This window comes from Rousettus aegyptiacus, unplaced genomic scaffold, assembly GCF_014176215.1.
Source record: "Rousettus aegyptiacus isolate mRouAeg1 unplaced genomic scaffold, mRouAeg1.p scaffold_m13_p_17, whole genome shotgun sequence".
NCBI classification, from domain to species: domain Eukaryota; kingdom Metazoa; phylum Chordata; class Mammalia; order Chiroptera; family Pteropodidae; genus Rousettus; species Rousettus aegyptiacus.
This window is the reverse complement of record NW_023416292.1, coordinates 43,515,179-43,537,481: the sequence shown is the minus strand read 5'-3', so window position 1 is coordinate 43,537,481 and position 22,303 is coordinate 43,515,179. Positions and strand designations below refer to the sequence as shown.

The 22,303-nt window shown below is 37.3% G+C and overlaps 1 protein-coding gene across 3 annotated transcripts in view; it reads left to right on the top strand.

Annotated features, from left to right (window-relative positions):
- LOC107508889 (TLC domain-containing protein 4) overlaps positions 1 to 18,812 on the top strand; it is a 76,675-nt gene extending 57,863 nt beyond the window's left edge. For 2 of the 3 annotated variants that reach the window (XM_016140915.2, XM_016140914.2), the window contains 3 exons: positions 1,347 to 1,441; positions 6,318 to 6,391; positions 13,112 to 18,812. In XM_016140915.2, the coding sequence (XP_015996401.1) occupies positions 1,347 to 1,441; positions 6,318 to 6,391; positions 13,112 to 13,430 (488 nt within the window). In that variant the 3' untranslated portion in view covers positions 13,431 to 18,812. Of the gene's footprint in view, positions 1 to 1,346; positions 1,442 to 6,317; positions 6,392 to 7,184; positions 7,584 to 13,111 lie in introns of those variants that run through there. The other variant, XM_036235163.1, reaches the window with a different exon arrangement.
- Positions 18,813 to 22,303: the final 3,491 nt, after the last annotated feature.

The following is a 22,303-nucleotide window of genomic DNA, read 5'->3' as shown; positions in this document are numbered from 1 at the left end:
GAAATAATAGGGTATTGGATTATTTGATGGCCCAATTAAAAGAAGAGTGAATCTCGTTAACTCCTTGGAAAAAAATTTGCTTATTTGGCACAAAATACTGTCATTGACAAGCATAACACAAAGTTTATAATATGCCTCACAAACTGGTTAATGAATATTGTTAATTCAGAGAGTCATCACTACCAGGGAAATCTTGTATGAAAGAAACAATATTTTCCCAAATAAGATAACAATCCAAACGCCTTAAAAATAAGAGCTATGAACTGAAACAAACTTTTCTAACCCAAACTGAGTGAAAAGTAAATTCTTTTTATTCTCTCTATAGAAAATATTACAAGATCATTATCATATAAATTGGTGACTAAAGAGTACACAGCCAAAATATGTAGGGAAAATGTATTTAGACAGGTATACCGGGCAGTTAATTCCTAATAGTGTTATATTTTCTGGATTTCCACATTTGTGCTGTTTTTCTTTTTAAAATTTGTAATCTGATGATTTTTTTCTCTTTATAAATTTTCACATTTGGTTTTATATTAGTAACTTTTTATTTTTTGTAAAAGAAAGTCTCTCTGTACTTTATAAGCTTCGAGCTCATAAAACTTTAATCCTCCCCTTGTTTCTATCATGATAGCTATTTCTTTCCATGCTTAAATTTCATGTTAACAATTGGGCAAAGAAAATAGTTGTGTTAACAGTTTTTTAGAAGTTTCTGTTGTGTTAAATGAAACTATTTTCTGAATTATAGTGTTTAGATTCAGGCTCTTTTAAAGAAAATTGATGTCTTGACCTCTTTCTTTGGTGTATCTTTTCCATAATCATCATTCTTGGTGTTTTTTTGTTTTTGTTTTTTTGCTATTTTAAATTAGTATTTAACCGTATCCTTTGTTAAATTTTAAACATTTTTTATTAAATTAGTGTTATAAATGAGTTGGTCTTTTTTTACCTTTTCTGTGGCCATCTCATCTGTATGAATTATTGAAGTGACCCAAAGCAGTTGTTTAAGTTTATTTTAAATTTATTTTTATTCCGTAATATTTTTCACTTTAACCCTGGAAATGTTATTTATTTATACTTTCAACAAATACATCACATAGCTACATGCCAGGCGCTGTCTAGATGCCCACACTTGGTCCTTGTCCTGGAGGAGTTACAATAGAGTGGGGGAGACCATTATATGGGAGCTCATACTTCATGATAAAATGGGTAATTGACAACGGAGATGTGAACAAAGTGCCATGGGCTCAGAGTGGATTGCGATCAATTGTCAGGGGAGTTAAATACACGTAAAAAACAATGCAGTTTTCTTCCTGCGTAGTATCTTACTTATTTTTCCTTCTTAACAGACTTGTTGATTCTTATTTTGTATTGGAAAGTGATTGGTGACAAATATTTTATAATTCATCATTGTACAGCTCTGTGTGCCTTCTTCTTCATACTGGTGAGTGCTGGGATTTACAAGTTTGAAAAGCAGACAAGTTTGGGAGGAATGACTTAGGGGTAGGTGTAAATCTAAACATACAATTCTTAATTTATGAAGACCAACTCAAAATGCATTCAGGGGTTCCTCTTGTGATATCTTGTTTATTACAAAAATAACTTTACTTGTGTTAGTATGCCTATTTGGATTCTTAAACTTTGAGAAAGGCGGATGACCGCAGTTTCTTTTCACTTGAAATTTTTAGGATCCTGAAGCTACTCATATTTGTCTTTTGAGATGCATTTATAATTGAATCTGTAGCTAGTCAGGACTTGGTATAAAATCCTTATTTTCTGTTCAATTCCATATGCATGCATAATTACACTTATGTAAGCTGGAGCAATCAGAGAGTCTCACTCAGAGACCATCAGAATTCCAAGACTGAGCTAATAGAAGATCCTCACAGCAAATCTCAGGCAGTAATGCATATTAAATTTGATATCTAAAATTACTTTTTTATGTATTATACGTTTGTAAATTAGCAATTTTATATCCCTTGCATGTTTGTTAGGTTTCTCTACAATGAATTATTTTTCAATCTGGATATACCAACAAGCCCAAGATAGATATCTGGAAATGATACACAGATGTAAACTAGGATGGTGTAAATTTTATGTAACAGATATGGTATACCATTCCATGTTTTCTGTTTTAAAAATTAAATGTAACCACTGTCTTTTTTTTCTCTATAATCCTTATTACTGGGCATTTGTGACTATTTGGAGGGTTTTTTAAAAAAAATCATACCAATGTATATTAATATTTTTCTATTCACAAAGATACCTGGTGAATAAGGTGAAAATTTGGCATTATTTCTGTAAGAATAAGATATATCAAAGCATCTCTCTATATAAATCCAAATAACTTAATGTAAATGTTGTAAGTAAGTACTCGTGTCCCAAAAGGTATCTGTCATTGCCTTATTTTTGTGAAGCAATAGGCTGTTTTTACTAGCATTGTCTTCTTTTTTAGATTTTAATAGATTGCAGGTAGTTATTTATAAAATACAGCTTTCTACCTTTTATATGTCTTCAATATTTGGTATATAATAAGCACTTGTTTTCTAAACACATATGGTAAAAAGACATGGAAACTGACTTACAAAACAGTGGTTAGCTTAGGAAGAATGTGTGTGCGTACCCATGGGGGCTCAGTATCACGCTGTAGTTTAGAAGTATGTTATCTGAACATGAATCACAAATAATCATTGTGCTGTGAAAAGAATGTCAGCTAGTGAAAGATAACCAGTCACTCACATGCATTTGTAAATATACTATGACGTACTGTTCACTCTTGGCCACTGCAATCACAGGCTCGGCAAATGGCTGGCTGTACAGGGACTGGCGAGTTGAATATTTATTTATGTGGGATGAATACTGTTTTCTCTTTGGAATTTAAGCCTTTGTTAAAAAAAAAAAAGTGCATACTAGATTTTTAAAAAAGAAATGATCTGTTTGCTTATTTAGTAAAGTTGATAAAATCAACTGTGATTTTTTTTTTCTAGAGATGGTTGCTTTTTTGCTGTCTTCCTGTGTTATATGAAATAAATTAATGGTATGAAATAAACTTATCTAATTAAAGTGAATCTATTCATAGAAAAAGAAAATAGGAAAAATTTAGATGAAATAACTGTTCATAGATATAGAAATCCTATATCATTTATAGATCTTACATTTGCTGTTTGAGTATAAGAAAAAATTTTTTCCATGCAGTGAATTCCCAGGCCACTTTGTGCATATTAAGTAAGGCTAACAAAATAACAACAACGACAACAGCAACAACATCAGCAACTGCTACAATTATTATTTTGTATAAACTTTCATGATTCTTATCCTTTATGTTGCACTTTGACTTGATACTTATACAGGCATTTAAGCTGTTTCGTAGTAAGTTTTCCTTAAAAGATTTTTTAACTAGAACTAAGTAAGACTTTAAATGAAGAATAGAAGCTGAGATACCTGTAGGTTTTAAATGTATGCCCTATGCCGAATAGTTGAAAAGTGAGATTCTTTTGAATTTAGGGTGTTATAAAGTATTATAGGTTATATATAGGTTGCACCAATAGCATGTCACATATGCTTAAAAAAGAAGCTGCTTTCAAATTTATACTATATTAGGGGAGGGAACAAACAAAATTACAGATTTCCTGGTTAGACCATACCCAAGATTATCATCACCTGAAGTCCCTAAACTTGCATATGCCAAGGGAGAGACTGCCAGATAACTGTAGAGGGAAGATTAGATTAGGTAGCTGTTGTCCTATAACAAACAATTGAAGGACCCAGAGAGGTCAGCCTAGAAAAGGTAAGAAGTTGTGGGATCTGATGGTTTTGAAATGTCCTTGGAAATGTGGAAAGACTACTAAGTGGAAGAGAGAGTTGACTTATTTTGGATTCATTGAGATGTCAGAACTAGGACCAATGGGGATGGTAAAGAGAGGTGGGGTGGACGTCTGTTTTACAGAGGAGACATCCCCCGTGAATAGAAGATTATAACAGTGGCTTCGTAAAGTGGTTCTTCTACCCTAAGATATCATCAATCAGATGCATGTAAAAATAGATATAATAAAGCAGACACTTTGGGTAGGAGCTTGTACTACATCATCTCTTAAGTTCCAACTCTGAGATTCTGTGATTCAACTTTTTTGTTGAAATGATTTGATTTAGTTCTAATACTAGAGAGCTAGGCAATGAACAAGTAAAAATAAACCAGGTTATGTCACCAATTTTTTAAGTAACCCTGGGAGGAAGAGTAAAAGCAGCTAGCCTGCAAATCCATTCACTTCTCTGGGAGAAGGGAAAAGAAGAAAAGAGGGCAAGCGACTCTGGTCCATTCTCCTTGTCAACGGGACTTGTGGGTAAAAAGAGTACTGGCATTGCTGGGAGGAAGGGATCTTAACTCCAACATGCCCTTAGGATGTCCCTGGCTAAGGATTCCCTCCTGTAAGGAAAACCCAGGCTACATGACGCCTGGCTCCTCAGAGAATGTCATGAGTCCGTACAACTTTCTGGGGGCATAAAACAGAGACGTTTTCTAAGTTTCTCACTGCTGCATGCAGAACCTGGCGAACCTCACTCAGAGCCTCATGTGTCCTGAGCCCCTTGTTCAAGACCTGAAGCGCCTGGCTTGCCACCTGCCCTTATGTCCCAGACCTCTCTCTGTCACTTCTGAAGTACATCATAGCTTCTGTCCTTGCAACATCTAGTAAAGCTTAATGCTCAGATCAGTCGCTGTTTCCCTTGAGTCTGATCTGGCAATTCAGCCCTGTGCGTTAGCTTGAACCTCAACTCTCGTCTTGTAAGTAAATAATCAGAAAACCCTGAATGCTTAAAGTTAAGCAAATAGTTATTAAATATAGGGTGGATTTTGTCCCCCAATCTCAGATCTAGATTGATGGTACTTTGGAAAGGTTTTCCCATGGACATGTGCTAAAGCCGTAGGTCAGTCTAAATAACATAAATAAGTACCTCATTATTGCTATAGCAGAACACAGTCACATTTTTAGACAAGATTCCCATCTGTGATGCCCCAAACCTCTTTCATACCAGTTATATGGCCCGCAAGGTGGGAAGGGCTCCCCATCCCACTTCAAGCTGTTGGTGCAGTATTTAGCACCATGCTAGCAGTAATCCGTGCATAAGAATTCTAGTTATCTTTCTCCCATATCTTCCAAATCCCTGACCCTAGTCACTCTCAACTGTTAGAAAATTAAATCTCCCGTGGTAAGAAAATTCAGATTTTCATAATCACCAGCTAAAAGGAGAATTTTCTTTAGGCTCTGGAAGGGATCAGACAAATCCTGTTTTGTTTTCCCTCACAGAGTCGTGCAGAGGCCATGGCAAGTAGGAGTTTTACACTAGGCAAAGCTCTTTAAAGGTAGATGGCAGAAGTGGAGACACCATATTGACTAGAAGTGAGCTGTGAGTTTTGGCATAATTTACTAACAGTAAAGTGTCAAAATTTATAATTTATTTAAAAGTATTAGAGAAGACTTAAAGCTCTCCCTTTAATAATATCTCTCTCCCTGGTTTCTCAGTAGGTTTCTTCAGTGTGTGGGGGGATAAGGTAATGAAAAATTACTTATAACATGAAGCTTATCAAACGGTTACCTGTGTCTTTGGAAGTATGTGCCACACATGATGCTCTCACAGGCGTATTGGATTAAACAGGTGGAGAATCACTGATGTACAGGAAGCAAGACTGTGCAGCTTAGTTCTACACCCCTGTGCAGCTCACAGTGGCTTTGAACTAAGGAAGTGCAGGGTAAGGGGTGGGGATACAGTGGAACCTCTGGGATTCATTTAAATACTTGAGATTTAAATACAAGAAAATATTTTAAAATTCAAGCACTATATCACCTGGTGATAAATTAGTAATACTATAGCAGTTTAGGGAATGAAAAAAAATGAGTGTGTTAATTTCTGTTGTTCTTTTGGTCTGAATGTGGATGTTTGCCAAAAAAAAAAATTCTGAGTTTGTAGAAATACAGGGCTTTGTAAAGTATGACATTTTCTAGGTCTGATTCTCCATAGATAACTACTGACAGTATTTGATATATTTTCTGATAGTTTATACACTGTTACTAATGGCTGTTTGCAGAATTTCTCAGCTCAACATAAGGCAACTGCTTGAAATCTGGTTTTATAAGTAAACAATATACACATAAGTGAACATAAGTGACATTTCTAAATTCTCATAATGAAGATCAGTGTAGCAGACTTGGTCTGTTTTGATGTTGATTGTTATTTTATGCTGAAGAACTACTAATGTTTTTTCAACATTTGGAAATTCTGATGAAAAGTTATCCCCGACATTGTGTTTTATGTTCATCACCTAGAAAAATGATGTGCTGGAGTACGTTGGGAATTTCCGCCTGCTTGCAGAATTGTCCAGTCCTTTCGTGAATCAGCGGTAGGTTACTGATATCATTAATTATTTTAAACCCGCGCCATTTATTTTTAGCCTGGGAAAAATTTTTTTCCAAGCCTAAAGCTACTATATCAAAATGAGCATACGTGGTATGAATTATTATCACCATGTACAGCACTGTAAACACTGGACATGCATGGTTTATATTTGCTTTCTCTACTTTGTCATATCTTTTTTGCCCTTTAACCCATTAAAATTAAGCTTCCTCTTCTGTTATTTTGCTGGAACTGTTTCATTAGAGGCACCAGTGACTTCCCGTTGCAAATTCGAGTGAATTCTCTTTGGTGCCTGTGTTGTATCTCTGTGTACTTGTTTCTGTCAGTCATTGCCTCCTTCTAATGCCTAACTCCCTTTGTTCTCATGATCCTGCATGCATCTGCTTCTTGTGTTTCTCTGACCATACTCCCTGTCTTCTTTGTAAGAGACCGTTCCGTTCCCCAGGGCTTTCTTCTGGGTCCATGGATCTTCTCTGAGCTTCTCCCTGAGCGAGCTCAACTTTCAAGGTTTCAGCTCTTACCTGTCTGCTCATTTTGTGTCATGGGTTTGCATGAATTTTACAGTTGGTTAAATTCAAGTTACAATTCTACCTTGTCACTTACTTGCTCTGACCTTGGGTAAGTTATTTAACATCTCTGAACTACAGGTGCTTTCTCTATAAAAAGATACTTCTTTGTATTATAGTCAAGTGTTTTCTCCTCCCAGGTGGCACGTCAAATTCAACATGTCTAAAATAGAATGCACCATGTTTCCCTCTGTATTCTCTTGTTTTCTCTAGTTCAGCCCATGACTCAGCTATTCTCTCCGTTACCCCTGCTCGACATGTGGAATCATCTTGGATTATTTCTCCCTCGCCTATCTTTGGTCCATCACCAGGTCCTACGGCATCACTGCCTACATATTTCTTGCCCGTGCCATCTCCCTTCCATTCCTCCTGTTAGTGCCCTAGGTCATCTCTTGCCCAGGCTACTGTAACAGCCTCTAACCCTGTACTACCCAGTACAGTAGCCACAAATCACATGTGACTACTTACATTTAATTTAATTGAATAAATTAAAATTTCGGCTCCTCGGGCTTCATAGCCCATGAGGCTAATGGCTCCTGAACAGGGTAGCACATCTGTAGCACATTTTTATTGTTGCAGAAAGTTCTTTTTGACAGAGTAGGTGGGTGGGTGAGTGTGTGTATTGTTGGGGGCGGGGCATGTCAGCAAACTAAGGCTTAAGGGTCAAACTCCCTGCCTGTTTTTGTAAATCTTGTTTGAAGCACAGCCGTGCTCATTTGTTTACCATGACTGCTTTTACACTACAGAGGTAGTCAATTGGTTGTGGCAGAGACTGTACAGCTTCCAAAGCCTGTCCCTGTATGTTACTGTGGAAGAAGTTTGCAGACCCCTGCTCTAGACCATCTGCCTGCCTCCAGTCCTCTCTTCCTTTTCATCTCTCTTCTATATTATCATCTTCCGTGGTGATCTCTCTAAAAAATCAGCATATGCAGTTCCCTTGGTTGAATCCTCAGTGGATTAGAGGATAAAATTGGGTCTCTTTAATGTGCTGGAGAAGGCTCTACAAGCAGAGCTGTCTTATCTCTTTCTGCCACAGTTCCCCTCAGAAATCTCCTCGCACTCCAACTGTCCATGTTCTAGAAAGGCTGCCTGGCTTCTCACTCATCCTTCAAGACCCAGGGATCATTTCCATCATAAAACCCATCTTCTTCCAGAATGGATTGGGTATCCCTCACCTGTGTTTCTATAATAGCGACATAAAGTTATCTGTTATGATTAATATATTTTATTGTAAAATTATCTCTCTCTGTTTTTTATTTATCTCTGCATTTCAACAAATAATATTGGAGTGGAAGGCAACTTTTCTAAAACTAAGTTCCTGAACTCCTCTAAATTTCAAGAGTTAATATTCGTTAAATACAAATGTTTACATGCCTGAAAGAATCACACTGCAACCAAGATATAGCTAAGGTCAGCTCACAGCCCAGTTTCTGCACAGTCTCAGAAACAGGACGGCATCCAAATCCTTACTGGAGTTGCTCCAAGGAAGTCAACAAAGATCCAGTTTGTTACTCACAGCGACGCTTCTTAAAATTCTCTTCATTTCTTGTGAACTCACAGTATCTCCTGGACCCTGCAGCTTTCTCAAGGTTCACTCGATTTTCTGACTCTCAACTCCCAGCTCCGCAAACTCACCGAGCCAGGACTTCGTAGGACTGGTTCTTTGCTCCTGTCCTCTTTTCTCACTTCTTTTCTTTCTTTCTCTACCTGTAAGTAAGCCCCCTCTCCACTTTCCAAATGTGAATTAGAACAATAATACAAACAAATTACCTCAAATAGTAATAATAATTTTTTAAAAACCTGAATTGTTTTTACACTATTTGTAAGCAGTGAAGAGAATACCACACTCTACACAGTTAACTCTCAGGAAACTTAATAGAAAGGTTCAAGTTCCGTTAGAAGGGCTGGGGAGGAAGAGGTGCTAAATGATCAAAGGCAGGCTTTTCTTTATGGCGTTGAGGGGGATGACAAACACATACAATCTGCTCTCTTTTCTTTTCACCTGGCTCGCTAATTATGTGTGGTGGGTAAAAGAGAGCATTTCCCTCTTTCCTCCCCCCACGCACATCTTTCTTCTTTCTCCTGATTCTTTCCCTCGCAGCTTCAGTCTGACTACATTCACAAACTGTTAGCCTTTATTTTTTGGAATGAGTGTACTAATTAGGTAAGAAGACACGGATTCCAACAAAATAACTGGCCCTTCTGACATGAGAGACAAAGATAAGTACGATTATATAAATATTATTTCACCTTGAATTCATACATGAGTTTTTCTTCCTTTAAAAGAGACTGGCTTAAAGACCAGGGACTAGTCATGTGGAAAAATTGGCAGAAAATAAACATGGCAGTTGCATAGGAAAGCCAAAGGACATGCTCTGTAATTCTGGGTTTGTAGATCATCACCTTTCCAGACAACCAAAATTTTTAAAAGTGTGTGAAGTGCTTGGAGAACAGGAAGTAGTCTGGGCTAAATGTAGTGTTGGACTTGTGGCATTGAAGAGAAAGGCTAGAGAGGTAGAGGCAAGGGAGACCAGTAGGATATCGTAGTGTTCTAGGTAAGAGATGCTGAGGACAGAAGATTGTAATCACAGCAGTGGAAATGAAATGAGTCAAGGGACGACTATAAAGAATTTTAGGAGATAAGATGGACAGGGCTTGGTTTTGGACTGTCAGAAGAGTCTATCAAGATTCCAGGTTTCTGACTTGGATGAATAAGTCAGTGGTGGTCCCAGTGAATAGGGTTGGGAGGATCAGAAGAGAAACAGACAGTTTTCTATGGTAGTGGTCACAGGGGAAGGGGAGGTTAGACAAAGAGCCAGAGTATGGGTTTTAGGCATGGACGTATTTGAGAATTTGTGATTAGTCAGGTGAAGATGCCCAGCAGTAAATTAGAAATATGGAACTACAAGCAGAGCTTAAGAGAAGACTTGAAACCAGAGATTTGTGTCAGGGTGCTGAGCCCATGGATGAAGTAGCCTTGGTGTATAGCATGTAGAAGGAGATAGTCCTTGAGAAGCACAGCTATATGAGGGACAGGTAGAGGAAGTGGAGACTGAGAAAGTATAGTTAGGGAATGAAGAAGAAATACTATCATGGAAATCAAGAGAGGAGAGAGAGAAGTCTGGTAGAGGTGTCATATGTTATAGAAAGGTCACCTGGGATGAAGGCTAAGATGAATCCACTGTCTTGATTATGAGGAAGCCACCAGTGATGGATTTCTTTTTTAGGGGAATGCAGTTATATTGTACTGGCTTGCGAAGTACAGCAAGGATGTTTGAATGCACGGTTGACTTCGCTTTCAAAAAGTTTGGCAGGGAAGACAGAAGGAGAGAGTTTTGGATTCGGAAGAACTGAGCATGTTAGTATGAAGGAAGGAAGAATCAGTCTATAGATGGGGAAGTAGATGGAGCAAGGAAAAGGGGATCATTGACTAAAGTCCCAGGAGGTGGGTTTGGATCCAGAGCATGGGTGAAGAAGCAGTTCCTTTTCGAGAGATCGAGAAAAACCTCTTTATCAGAGTATAAAGGTAAAGGTGCGTGAGGCTTCAGGGTCAGAGCGTGGGGAATTCATGGCTGGTGGACTCAGACATATATCCCAGTTAGTGGAACAGGCCACTTCCTCTGATGGGATTGAGAAGTGGAAGGGAAGTGATGAGCAGGAAGACAGGTTTGGAAGCAGCTCTGTGGACAACGTGGAGTTAGTGAAAGGGATATCAAGCAAATTTGGGAATTCGGCTGAAGTTTATTTAGATCTCTTTAAATTATATCTGTGCCATTTATCTTAATATCAGTATGGGTAATTATAGCTACTTATCTATCTCTTAGTATGTGTCACAACAGCTTATAATGTGTTATATATATATGTATACATATATATGATATACATATGTATAATGCAGTATGCTAAGTCTGTATATTATGTATATGACAGCTTATGTAAATATATAACATTATAGGGAGGTACTGTCATTATCCCCAATTTGCAGAGGTAAAACTGAGATATAGAGAGAAGTCAGTAACAGAGAGAGGTAAGAAAACAGCTGCTCAGTGGCAGAAGCAGGCTTTGAACCCAGGCAGTGTGGCTGTGGGGCACAGTACTCACCTTCCCCATACACCGTCCCGCCTAAAGGAAGCTGGCTTGCCGAGAGGCTGGAGGTAGGTCGGGTGGGTGGGATAGATGTCGTGGTGAGAGAACCAGGGGTGCTGACGTGTGTTCTGAAGTTGCGTGAGCTCACGTAGGTTGCAAAGGATGCGCATCAAAGTCCGGGGGCTGATAGTGAGGGATTTGAGAGTTAGAAGGTCAAAGAAGAGGAGGTGGTCGAATTGGATAAAGTGAAATATGCGATGCTAAGTGTTGTGCTTAGGAAGGGTTGGGTTATTTGAGGTACAGCATTTCTGAGTAACCCCAAAGCTACCATGTAGTCAAAAAAGAGCGAGTGAGGGTACGAGGGTGAGTCTGGAGCAGAGAGGCTGGAGGACAGGAGGTTTGGGATAGACCGAGGGGCGTTGTTTTGACTCTACTGCTTCAGTGACAGTTTTCCTGTTTGTGATATTGTTTTATTAATTTGACTGTTGGCTTCCTGTTTTCTCTTTTAATTGCCAGGAATAATATCACTGTTCACCCTACATGTACTTATAAATTGGAATACACCTCTTATTCTACAAATTGTTCCTATTGGAGATTTTATTCTCACTTAGTAAAATAATTTGTTTTTTTTTTTTAACTGTTAATTTTTAGTTTCCGAGGCTGAGCCATTTCTCATTCAGTCATGATTAATTCAGTCAAATTGAATATTAAGATACATGGATGTATTTTTACTACATTTACACTTGAACCTCCAAAATAATGAGGTAATATTGTTTGTTTTTTTTTTTAATAAGCTTTTTAGAATAGTTTTTGATATACAGAAAAGTCGCAAGGATGAGGTAGACGTGTTCCCATATCGCCCACCCCCAGTTTCCCCTACGGCGTCATCTTCCATTAGTGTGGTGCATTTGTCACAATTAATGGACCTGTACTGGTCATTATTATTAACTAAAGTCTATATTGTATTCACATTTCCTTGTTTTTTACCTAATGTCCTTTTTCGTGTCCCAAGATTTCATACGGATGCATTACATTGAATCAACATGTTTCTTTAGATTCCTCTTGCTTGTGACAGTTTCTCAGACTTCAATTATTTTCGGTGACCTTGTCAGTTTTGAGGAGTACTGCTCGGGTGTTTTGTAGAATATTTCTCAATTTGGGTTTGTTTTATGTTTTTCTTATGATTAGACTCGGCTTAGGGGAGGAAGACCACAGACTAGAGTGCTGTCCTCTTCGCACTGTATCAGGACTGCATGCTCTAAACAAGTCTTATCACTGTTGATATTTACCTAGTTCGCCTGACTGAGGCAGGGTTTCTCACATTTCTCAATTTTCAAGTTACTCTTTCCACCCCACATGCCTTCTATATGAACTCTTTGGGAGGTGGTCACTATTCTTGGCACCACCTTGAGGAGTAGGGGTTTTGCTTCACCTCCTTGAGCAACCAATATCTACAAGAATTATTTGCAGTTATTCTGCACAGGATATTCGTCCCTTCTCCCTCATTCATTCATTCATTCATTCATTTATATTACTATGGATTCATGGATATTTATATTATACTTGGGGCTATAATCCAATACTACATTATTTATTTGGTTATTCAAATTGTTAGTTTTTTCCTTTGGGAGCTCTTTCTGTTCGTTTCTGTGTCCCTTGGACATAACCTCATCATTTTGTTTTTTGAGCACTTTCTTACTTTCTGGCATTAAAAAATACTCTAGACTCATATTGTATGTTCTCTGTCCCAGCCTTAGACTCGGTCACTTCTCAAGGAGCCCTGATTCCTTTAATTGGAGAGTGGTATTAGAAACCAAGACCCAGCTTTCTAATGGGAGGTCATCATTGTTCTGTGCCCTCGCAGCTGACAGCCTTGAAACCTCTAACCAGTGTATGCACACATCTAGAATTATTTTTATATATGTCTTTTGTGTCTTCATATAAGTCGTAGGGGGCTGGCTGTTCACTGAATTTTAAAAACTAAAAACTAAAATTTAAGTGGTTAATCCTTAGAGATGCAGAGTAAATGCGATGTTTCTTTCATTTTCTTCCAGGTGGTTCTTTGAAGTTCTGAACTATCCCAAGTTTTGCAAGGCTAACGTTATCAATGGGATACTCATGACGGTAGTATTCTTCATTGTGCGGATTGCTGCCATGCCATCTTTCTATGGCTACATTTATTCCGTGTCTGGAACAGAGGCCTACAGGAGGCTGGGATTTTTATTCCAGTTTATCTTGATAGCTACTTGTAGTATTTTGGATGTGATGAATGTCATGTGGATGATCAAAATTTCAAAGGGGTGCATCAAAGTCATCTCTCTCTTCAGACAAAAGAAAGCTAAAAACAGTCTTCAGAATGGGAAACTTGACTAAAAGTGGGCTATTGATAAGCATACTTCATATCTACCTTCGTTATATCTACTGATAGGATGAATTCTTGGCATGTTCTTGTGTTTATTAATTATACTTACTATCCAGGATTTCAGTGTCTTTTTTTTAACCTTTAGAAAAGAGAAACTAAATTTTTATTTTTATCCCCAGATTTCTTTTCCAGTTTTCTTCTGCATTATACGCATGGATAATATCATAAAGGTTTAAATAAAAAGTTATAAATATAGTGGTGAATTCAGAAATCTGTTAACCTGCATTGATATTTTTCTCTTTGAAAAGATGACTATGCCAATTTAGTGCACTTGATTTTATGTCACCAATTTTGCTGAAAGAATGGGAACTGCTTTTAAATATGTAAATAGCTAACATTTTGTTGAACCACATTCATTTCTTATTATGACTGTCAAGGCCTGTGTAAGGTTTAATTTCTAAATTATCGAAATGCTCTTTTTCTTAGGCTATTAAAAGTGATGTATTTTTCATTTAGGTGTGCTATCATCTATTAATGATGAAGCATTTTACTTTGGGCACATTTAATTAAGTTAGTCATGGGAAATACTTCCGGCATTTTGAAATTTTTCAGACATCACTTTATTTCTAGCATTTTATCAAATTATTGCCTTTTTACTTTATAGTACGTCTTAAAACAGATTTTATAGAGCTCCTTAAGAGATGAATTCCTCCTAAAAATGCATGTTAGAGATGACTATTAAGGCTAATAGGAGCAATCATTAAGAAAAAGCTTTACCACTGCTATTTCTCTCTGTTTCCCTGGCAGTTTTTCTGTGAAAAATATATTATTTCTATTTGCAAAGCATGCCCTCCTAAGTTCAGAATCTAACATCATCAGTACCAAAGTCTTATATGTAGTTATCATACTCCTAAGGTGAGCCTCTTCTTGGTGAGACCAAAACCACAAAAAAAATCAGTATTCATATTTTACTCAGAGTTTACACCCATACTTGCTTAGTCAACATTTAAAGCGTTTTGAATTTTTATCTTTCCTAAAGGACACGGGGAAAAAAAACATAATTTAATCCAACTCTTCTGATACCAATATTATTGTCTTACATGATGATCAATGACTGGGGACTCTGGTCTTTTTTATATATTTGTTTGTTTTGGTTTTTTTGTTTGCGTGTGTGAATTTATGTTTCTTTCGCTTTGGTTCTTGCAACCCAAGTATAGAATTATGTAGTTGCCTATTAATGCCTTTATTTATTTTTCTCAAGTACTTGACTTTAATGACTGCTCTCACCTAAGAAAAAAGAAATTTAACTGGTGGTGTATACTTGAATTTAATCAAACCCAAACCAAAAGATCCATTCAGATTCTCAGTTTGAAAGAGAATGTTTGACTCATTTTCATGCTCATGTTATGAGGGTGAAGTGTTTCAAGACTTTTGATCTAAATTGATTTGATTTGGCTGTTTAATGTAGATAGTGCCTCATTAAGTGTCAGAACATTTAAAGAAGTAGTTAAAATCTCAACCAATAACCAAATGGTAAAATGAGATTGATTGGCTTATACTAGATACACTTATTTTTGAAAGTAATGTCAAATATTGGTCTTCATTTTTTAAAGCTACTAATATTACATTGATTTGTTACTAAATTTAGTGCCTTCCACATCGTAGGCACTTGCATATGTATTGATTGTGTAGAGAGTGTATGAATGAAAGCACATGGTTTTATCTTGTTCTTTTCTTGCTCTTTTGCAAGAAAACTGGCTTTTAAAAAAATGTTTATATTAGAAAACTATTTTGGAAATTCATTCCTTTAGAAAGAAATAAAACTTGAAATAAATATTTTTGACTCTGAACATTTCTATAGTTTCTGAACACAGATTTTAAACCCACCATCAAAATGAAGGTTAGTGAGTTTCCATATAGCAGTTTCAATTTTTATGGTTGCTATTTCATGTTTAAAACTTCATTTTTATCTTCATCGACGGCATCTTTCATTAGTATAGCTGCTCACTAAATAAGTATATTTAAAATATCAGTGTTTCGACTAAAGTTTGTTATTCCTTTAGTCAGCAATTCTTATTTTACGCTGGCTGCATGACAGCCAATTTATCATCTAGGTTCAAATCCAAAAGTATACTCTATGTATTTTCTGTTATAGCAGACATAAGATAGAAAAGACACTGTAATTTGTCATGTTACTTTAAATCAGGTCTTTACAGGAACTGTATTTTGCTTTCCTATGATTGTACCCACCTCCCTAAGATACAAGTAAAGATAACACATCATTTATTAAACAATGAATCTTTCATTTATTAAATGACAAACTTTTGGTGGATGTTTTACATATTACATATTTTGACTATATGGATTAATTTAAGTATTTCTATTTGGTATTCTGATTTAACAACTCAAAATATTTATAGAAAATAAAAGCAAATTGGTATACATTTTTAAGCAACTCTATTTTTGTAGAAAAACATTAGTAACTATAAAGATGCTCTTTGAAAGTATAGTAGTCTAGAAAATAAAAATTCTTAGAAAATTTTGAAAATGAATGAAAATCAACTAAATAGCATGCAATATAGATTCCGCATTAGATACTTTATTTGACTTGGGAGAATTTAAAAATTAAGAGCTTGAGTTTATAGAAGTTGCATTCTTGTGTCCAAAATCTTTTTAATAAGTATTTTTTGCATTTATTTAAAACTCAAAATGGACTATTTATGTAAGAGTGCAAAGAAATTAACTCCTGCCTAAATTATAGTAAGTTGAAATGCAGTTTTTACTCCAGCTGTTAATTTTGTCTTTACCATTGCTAAGGGTGATTAATGCACTATGACAACCCACTACTGTCGTAAAGGTCTACTTTTAAAAACTGCCTAGTTTATAGGTGTTGCAATCAAATTCTTTTCTACATTTTAGTAATCTATTTAACTCAAGTCAGATTTTTGCTAGAGTATCAGTTTTTACATTGTATGCTTTCTCTGGAGAATGGTCCTTCACCAGTGTGAAGAGCGCTTGACTGCTGGTCGTACTATTTGTGGGCATGTGTTTAGAAACATTATTCTCTTGCAGATGTATAGGGGAAAATATGTTTTAATTTTCATGTTTGTGCTGTTTCATTTCTAAGGGAAATAAACATGTCCCAAAAGACATTATTAAAATAAACGTACAAGTTTCAATTTCTAGGTTACTCTTAACTGCAAATTTGTAAACATACATTTGAATTGGCTCGAAGTGGTTTAGTCTGTTAAATGAAACTGAAAAGTCCATATAATGTTGAGATTATCAGTTATACTTCATAGAAGAGTACGTATTTACATATTTTGGATTCCATAAGAAGCAAACCCATATAATTTTATCCGAAATGTGGCACAGTGTTTCTCAACAGGTATGAACCAGCACAGCAGTGAGTCCCTGTCTGTGTGGGGAGGCTGGGGCTGCACACACAGCTGCGCAGCCTTGACTGCAGCTGGGTGACAACAGACACACTAACTCTACTGAAAGTGAGTTCTGACACAAAACACATGTGATATGTGTGAGAACTGTGAAAAGCCAGCAGGACCTGGTGTTGGAGAAGACATGAGGACTGATTTTCCCTTAAAAGCTGTGATGCGCCTTTCTCAACCTAGAAGTTATCCCCCTGAGTACTTCTGGTCCTTCTATCCCTTCCTCCTAACACCCCAAACAGGTCATCAGCAGCTCTCTCCCTTATGCCAGCACCTTTCTGAGTCAAGTCTTGAGGCCTCCCTATACCTGTAAGCTTCCCTGTCTATTGTGGCAAATTTAAAAGTTTACAAGTATGTTCTTTCATTGATAAAAGCATTGAAGTAAGTTTAGCGATCAAACCATAATTTATTAAGAGGCTACAGGAAGCCATTTAGCATTTAATAATACTTGTTTACAACATGAAGCAAAGCTAATTATGTTTTGGTTTTATTGAGAAACATCTGTAGTTTCTTTTTTTTTTCAACTAGTTTAGCAATAAGAGCTTTATAACATATTTCAGCTGGGAATTCATTACAGGTGTGTAAATTACCTGAACGTTCTTCCTTAGACCCCACGGCAGGAGGAGGAACAGGCAGCTCTGTGATAGGATATTACGAGGAGGCGGCCTGGTCTGCGGCAGCGTTAGTAAGCCCTGCTCTTTAATCAAGTCACCTTAGTTATTATGATCATGTTTCTTTTAAAAAACAAGCTTGCCAGCAGATGGCTTACTCAGGGTGTTTTCCAAAGTATGACACCCATGGACTTGAGTCCTCGCCTTTCTAGCCCAGACCTCAAACTGCCTCTACTGGCTTTGACAGTAAGTCATCCCTTTATTGAAAGATATTTTGGATAGTAGTGAGGAGCTGAAGGCAGCTGCTAAAGATTGCTGTGCCTGCACTGAAAATGTTTACATCATCTCCTTAGAGGAGTAGACAGTTTTGATATCAGGCCCTATATTTAGACCAAAAACAATGAGAAATATTTCTAAATCTCAAAGATATAATACCTCTGGCCAAAAACTCATTAATATCATCTGTATATTTATTTCTTTATATCTTTATGTAATTCTTTCTGTAATTAAGTGCGCATTAAGGTATTTGCTACTTTATGGTTAATGGAACCTAAAAATATAACTGTAAATGTCTATATTTTCATTTCTTGCTTGGTTGGCTTCTACTATGATTATGTCTACTTTTAAAGAAATTTTTGCATAGATAATACTCTTACTAACTTGTAACTAGGATGAGTTACAAGATTTTTTGGTAATTAGAGTTTATAGTAATAACTTTTAGGCATAGGTTTAATTTGAAAAAGTTACTTCAAACTGCAGTAAATTCAATAGCTAGAGTGATATGTACATAATTTTTTTCCCTGGGAATATAACATTCATAATTAATCATCATAAAGATTTTGGAAATTTTTCAAAATACATTTAATGTTTTGAGAACATACCTTCTGATTTATTTACAGAAGGCTGAAAAGTTTTGTTTTCTTTATGAAATGTGAGCCTTGGTAGTTTACAAATCAGTGTTATTCAGATTTATTGGCAACTAAAATAGCAATTTAGTATTCTTTATTTTGGTTTCTTGTACTTTATGTGGAAAGATTAATAAACATCTTTAGGTAGTTCCCTTAATATTTTAAATGTTTGTATACTTTATTTGTATGTGTGCCATTTTAAAGTATATGCAAGTTCTAAGCAATAATCTGCATGTTATACAAGGTTGGCATTACTTTGTCATGACAATTTTATTTAATATTAATGTATATAAAATAAATATCCTATATGTAAATCACCCCTCTTCCCCCAATGAAAGTCTTGGGATTTTCTTGTGTAAGAACACTAATGTGGTGCAAAGCTTTGTAAGTTGTGAAAAAAATAAAATAAAATAATTATTCGTGCAAAAGTTTGAGTCTGCAAGGTGTACACTTTAATAGTAATTAATGAATAGATTGATGATAAAAAATTACTTTTCTCAAATCAAATCACCACTTATAGCACCCGAATTCTAAAGTTATTATTTACCCCTTAAGATGCTTTAGAGCTTGCTTGCTCCCTTCCCACCCTTCTCCTCCTGAGGCCCCGGCCTTGTAGCAAACCGTACTCATACCACATATTTTAGTTGTTTGTCAGTGGAAGGAATGGTGCTATCTAATCAATAGGCTCTTTTAGATTAAGTAAAACTTTGGCAGTTGTGTTTTTAATCTCCTTTTCTTTGTCCCTGAGACCTCTCATGTGATCTCTAGTGGTTTTTGCCAAATGTCTTGGCTGGAATTCCTGCCTTCTCAAATTGTCTGCGGTCTTAATGCTGTCTCTTGGTCTGAGAATATCCAGTAGATCAGGAAGCAGAGCACTAATTGTACAGAATCCTGAAGTGGCTTGGCCTTTGGAGAGTAGCATGAGTCATGCTTCAGAGCATGCCGAAATGCTGTGTGAAGACTGGCAAGGGAACAGCTGAATTTCAAAATTAAAATAGCAGTACCAGCTGTCAGTGGAGATGGGCCACAGGTGAAATGACAAGATCCAGAGTCCCTCTAAGTGGAAACGGCACTCTCCCACTCCTCAGGTGTCTCAAAGATGAGTCACCCTTTATCTCCTGTGTCCTAGTCTTTACCAGTATTTACTTATTGTTTTCCTTCCTTTTGGTGGTTCTTAAATATACACAAATAAATGGTATGGCGAAGTGGCAACTTTTCTCCATTCTGGTAACTGACAAACTGGCAGGTGTTCCTGGATGCGCCCCCAAACTGGACTCTGGCCCATGCATGACCCATCTACTTGAGTGACCTGTTGTCATTTATGGCACTGTGTTCCTAACTCCTCCATCCCCACTCTGACTAAATGGCCCCTCCTCTTCTCACCTACCTCCAGCAAAATTCTGCCACATTTAGTCTTGTCCTTTTACCAAATCATTGATGATACCACTCCAGAAATTCCCTGAGCAGAACTTTCAAAGTAGGGAAATTTGGGGGAGAAATGAATGGTAATAGGGATGATGGCTACATTCTATCAAGGATAAAATTCAAGGATAGATGGAAATTTTGAAAGAATGACATTAAAAAGGAGTGAGAAAGGACTGCAGAGAACAGGAAAAATAAAGATCATGCTATGTACATATCCATTGCATTTTGGGTAATACGAACTTGAGAAAAATGAACGTAGTAGAATTCCTATACCTGATGTACAAATTTTTGTCTTTTCTATGTTAAAATGCAATATACACATTATTCATTATATGCCTCTATATGTGTATATGTGTGTGCAAGAGAACAGATCTTAGCAGTGTCTCACCCACTGCCCATAACCAGATGCCTCCGTGCAGAGGCAGGAAGGAGGAAGTGGCTTTAGTGGAGTCATGGTCCAGGTGGGCTGCCTGGCCCTGCGGGAGATCCCATGTCCTGCTCTGTTGTAGTTTATGAGAACCAAACTGCCCAACCATTAAGCTTCCTGGAATGACTCATGTCATCAGGCAGGCTCAGCATGACGAAATGAAATGAGCAGTTTTTAAAGGACACTGTTGTGGATGAGAAGGATGTAAGAATGGATTTGGCACAAGAGGGTAGGATTTTATTTGAATCGTAAGTTGGAAAGAGCAATTTAGAAAGAATGTGGTGCCTGAAAGCCTAAGATAGCCTTGAAAAAACACACAAATCTCTGTGAGTCTCAGTTTTGTTATCTGTAAAATAATGTTTGAAGTATCTCCAATGTTCCTTCCAACTCTCCTATCCTATTAGTAAGAGCAGTAATTGGAAACAATTAGGAAGAAACAAGTGTAGCTTTAAGGCTTAGTAATATGATTAAAATGACATCTGAGGGAGATTCACAGTGTCAGGTGAACGGGACGCCAGAACTAGGTTAGCAGTGGAGAAACTGCCCAAGCAACTGCACAGTGGTTAAGCCGGATGCACGGCCTGAAATGAGGAAGGAAAATAAGGAGCCAGATCTGATAAATATTAATAGAGGGAGAGCCAAATGGATTTAGAAAAACGGCACATAACTCACGAATAAGTTCGTGGAATTGTGAGGTGGCAGGTGCCACTGGCTGTGATGTCAGGACATGGGAAGCCATGGACTCAGCGGGCGGCTGGAGAGCAGGCTGGTGGCAGCTCTGAAGGGAATGCTATGGATGAGAGGAAAAAGAGGGGAGTCAGGGTCTGCGGCCTTCTGCCATGAATGAAAAATAGAAGGTACCGTAGTTGGAAAAGCAGCATGGAGCCTGTGGGAGGCCTTTTTAAAAAATTAAATGTATTGGAATGACTTTGGTTAATAAAATTATATAGGTTTCAAGTGTACAGTTCAATAATACATCATATGAATGTTGTATGTTCACCACCCAAAATTAAATTTCCTTCCGTCAGCATGTATTTGACCCCCTCTACCCTTACCTAAGTTCTCCCCTCCCCCTCTTTCCCTCTGGTAACCACTGAACTGTTGTCTGTGTCCATGAGTCTCTATTTGCCTCATCGTGTTTGTTGCTTTCAGTTTTATATCTCACACATGAGTGAAATCAACATTTTATATCTTATTTCACTTAACATGATAATCTCAAGGTCCCATCCATGTTGTTGCAAATGGCAATATTTCATCTTTTCTTTTGGCTGACTAATAAGATGTGTATATATGTAACACATCTTCTTTATCCAGTCATCTATTGAAGGACATTTTGGTGGTTTCTATGTCCTGGCCACCATGAATAATGATGCTATGAACATCGGGTACATGTATCCTTACCGATAAATGTTTTCAAAGTTTTGGGGTAGATACCCAGAAGAGGGATTGCTGGGTCATATGCTATTTCTATTCTTAATTTTTTGAGAAACTGCCATATTGTTTTCCACTGTGGCTGTGTCATAATGAAAGATGAAGAATTCAATCTGGGGGAAAGAAAAAGACTGCCTCACTGCTGTGTTTCCCATTGCTCTTTTCATTTCTGACCTGCTGTCTTGCCTCAACCCCTGTATCTGTGTCTTCTGGGTTTCTGGCCGGGTCACTGACCCATAGTTCGCCCACAACCCTTCGGGCCCTCCAGCTGTCCCTCTCCAGCTTCCGTGATGTCATCCAGTCCTGTCAAGTCAAAGGGCTTAGAAAGGTCTGGAGATGGTAAGAGGTAGAAAATGAGGCCCTTCTGTGGAGTCTGGCTGAGGTGTAGTGGGAGGAGGCTGGGTGCTGCGGGGTGGAGAGAGCCTTGCCGCTGCTGGCAAGGTGGTCTTTGGATGGTGGGAGGAGGGGCAGAAGTGAAGAGCTAACCTGAAAATAAAAGGCCTTCCAAAGTGAGAGGCAACAGGCATTTACTTGAGATCAATAAGCATAGCTATTTGGGACACACTGATTGGGGCAGAAGCCCAAATAATATTCGGGTTAGGAGACAAAGGCAATGGGTGTTTAAGAGAAAGAGAA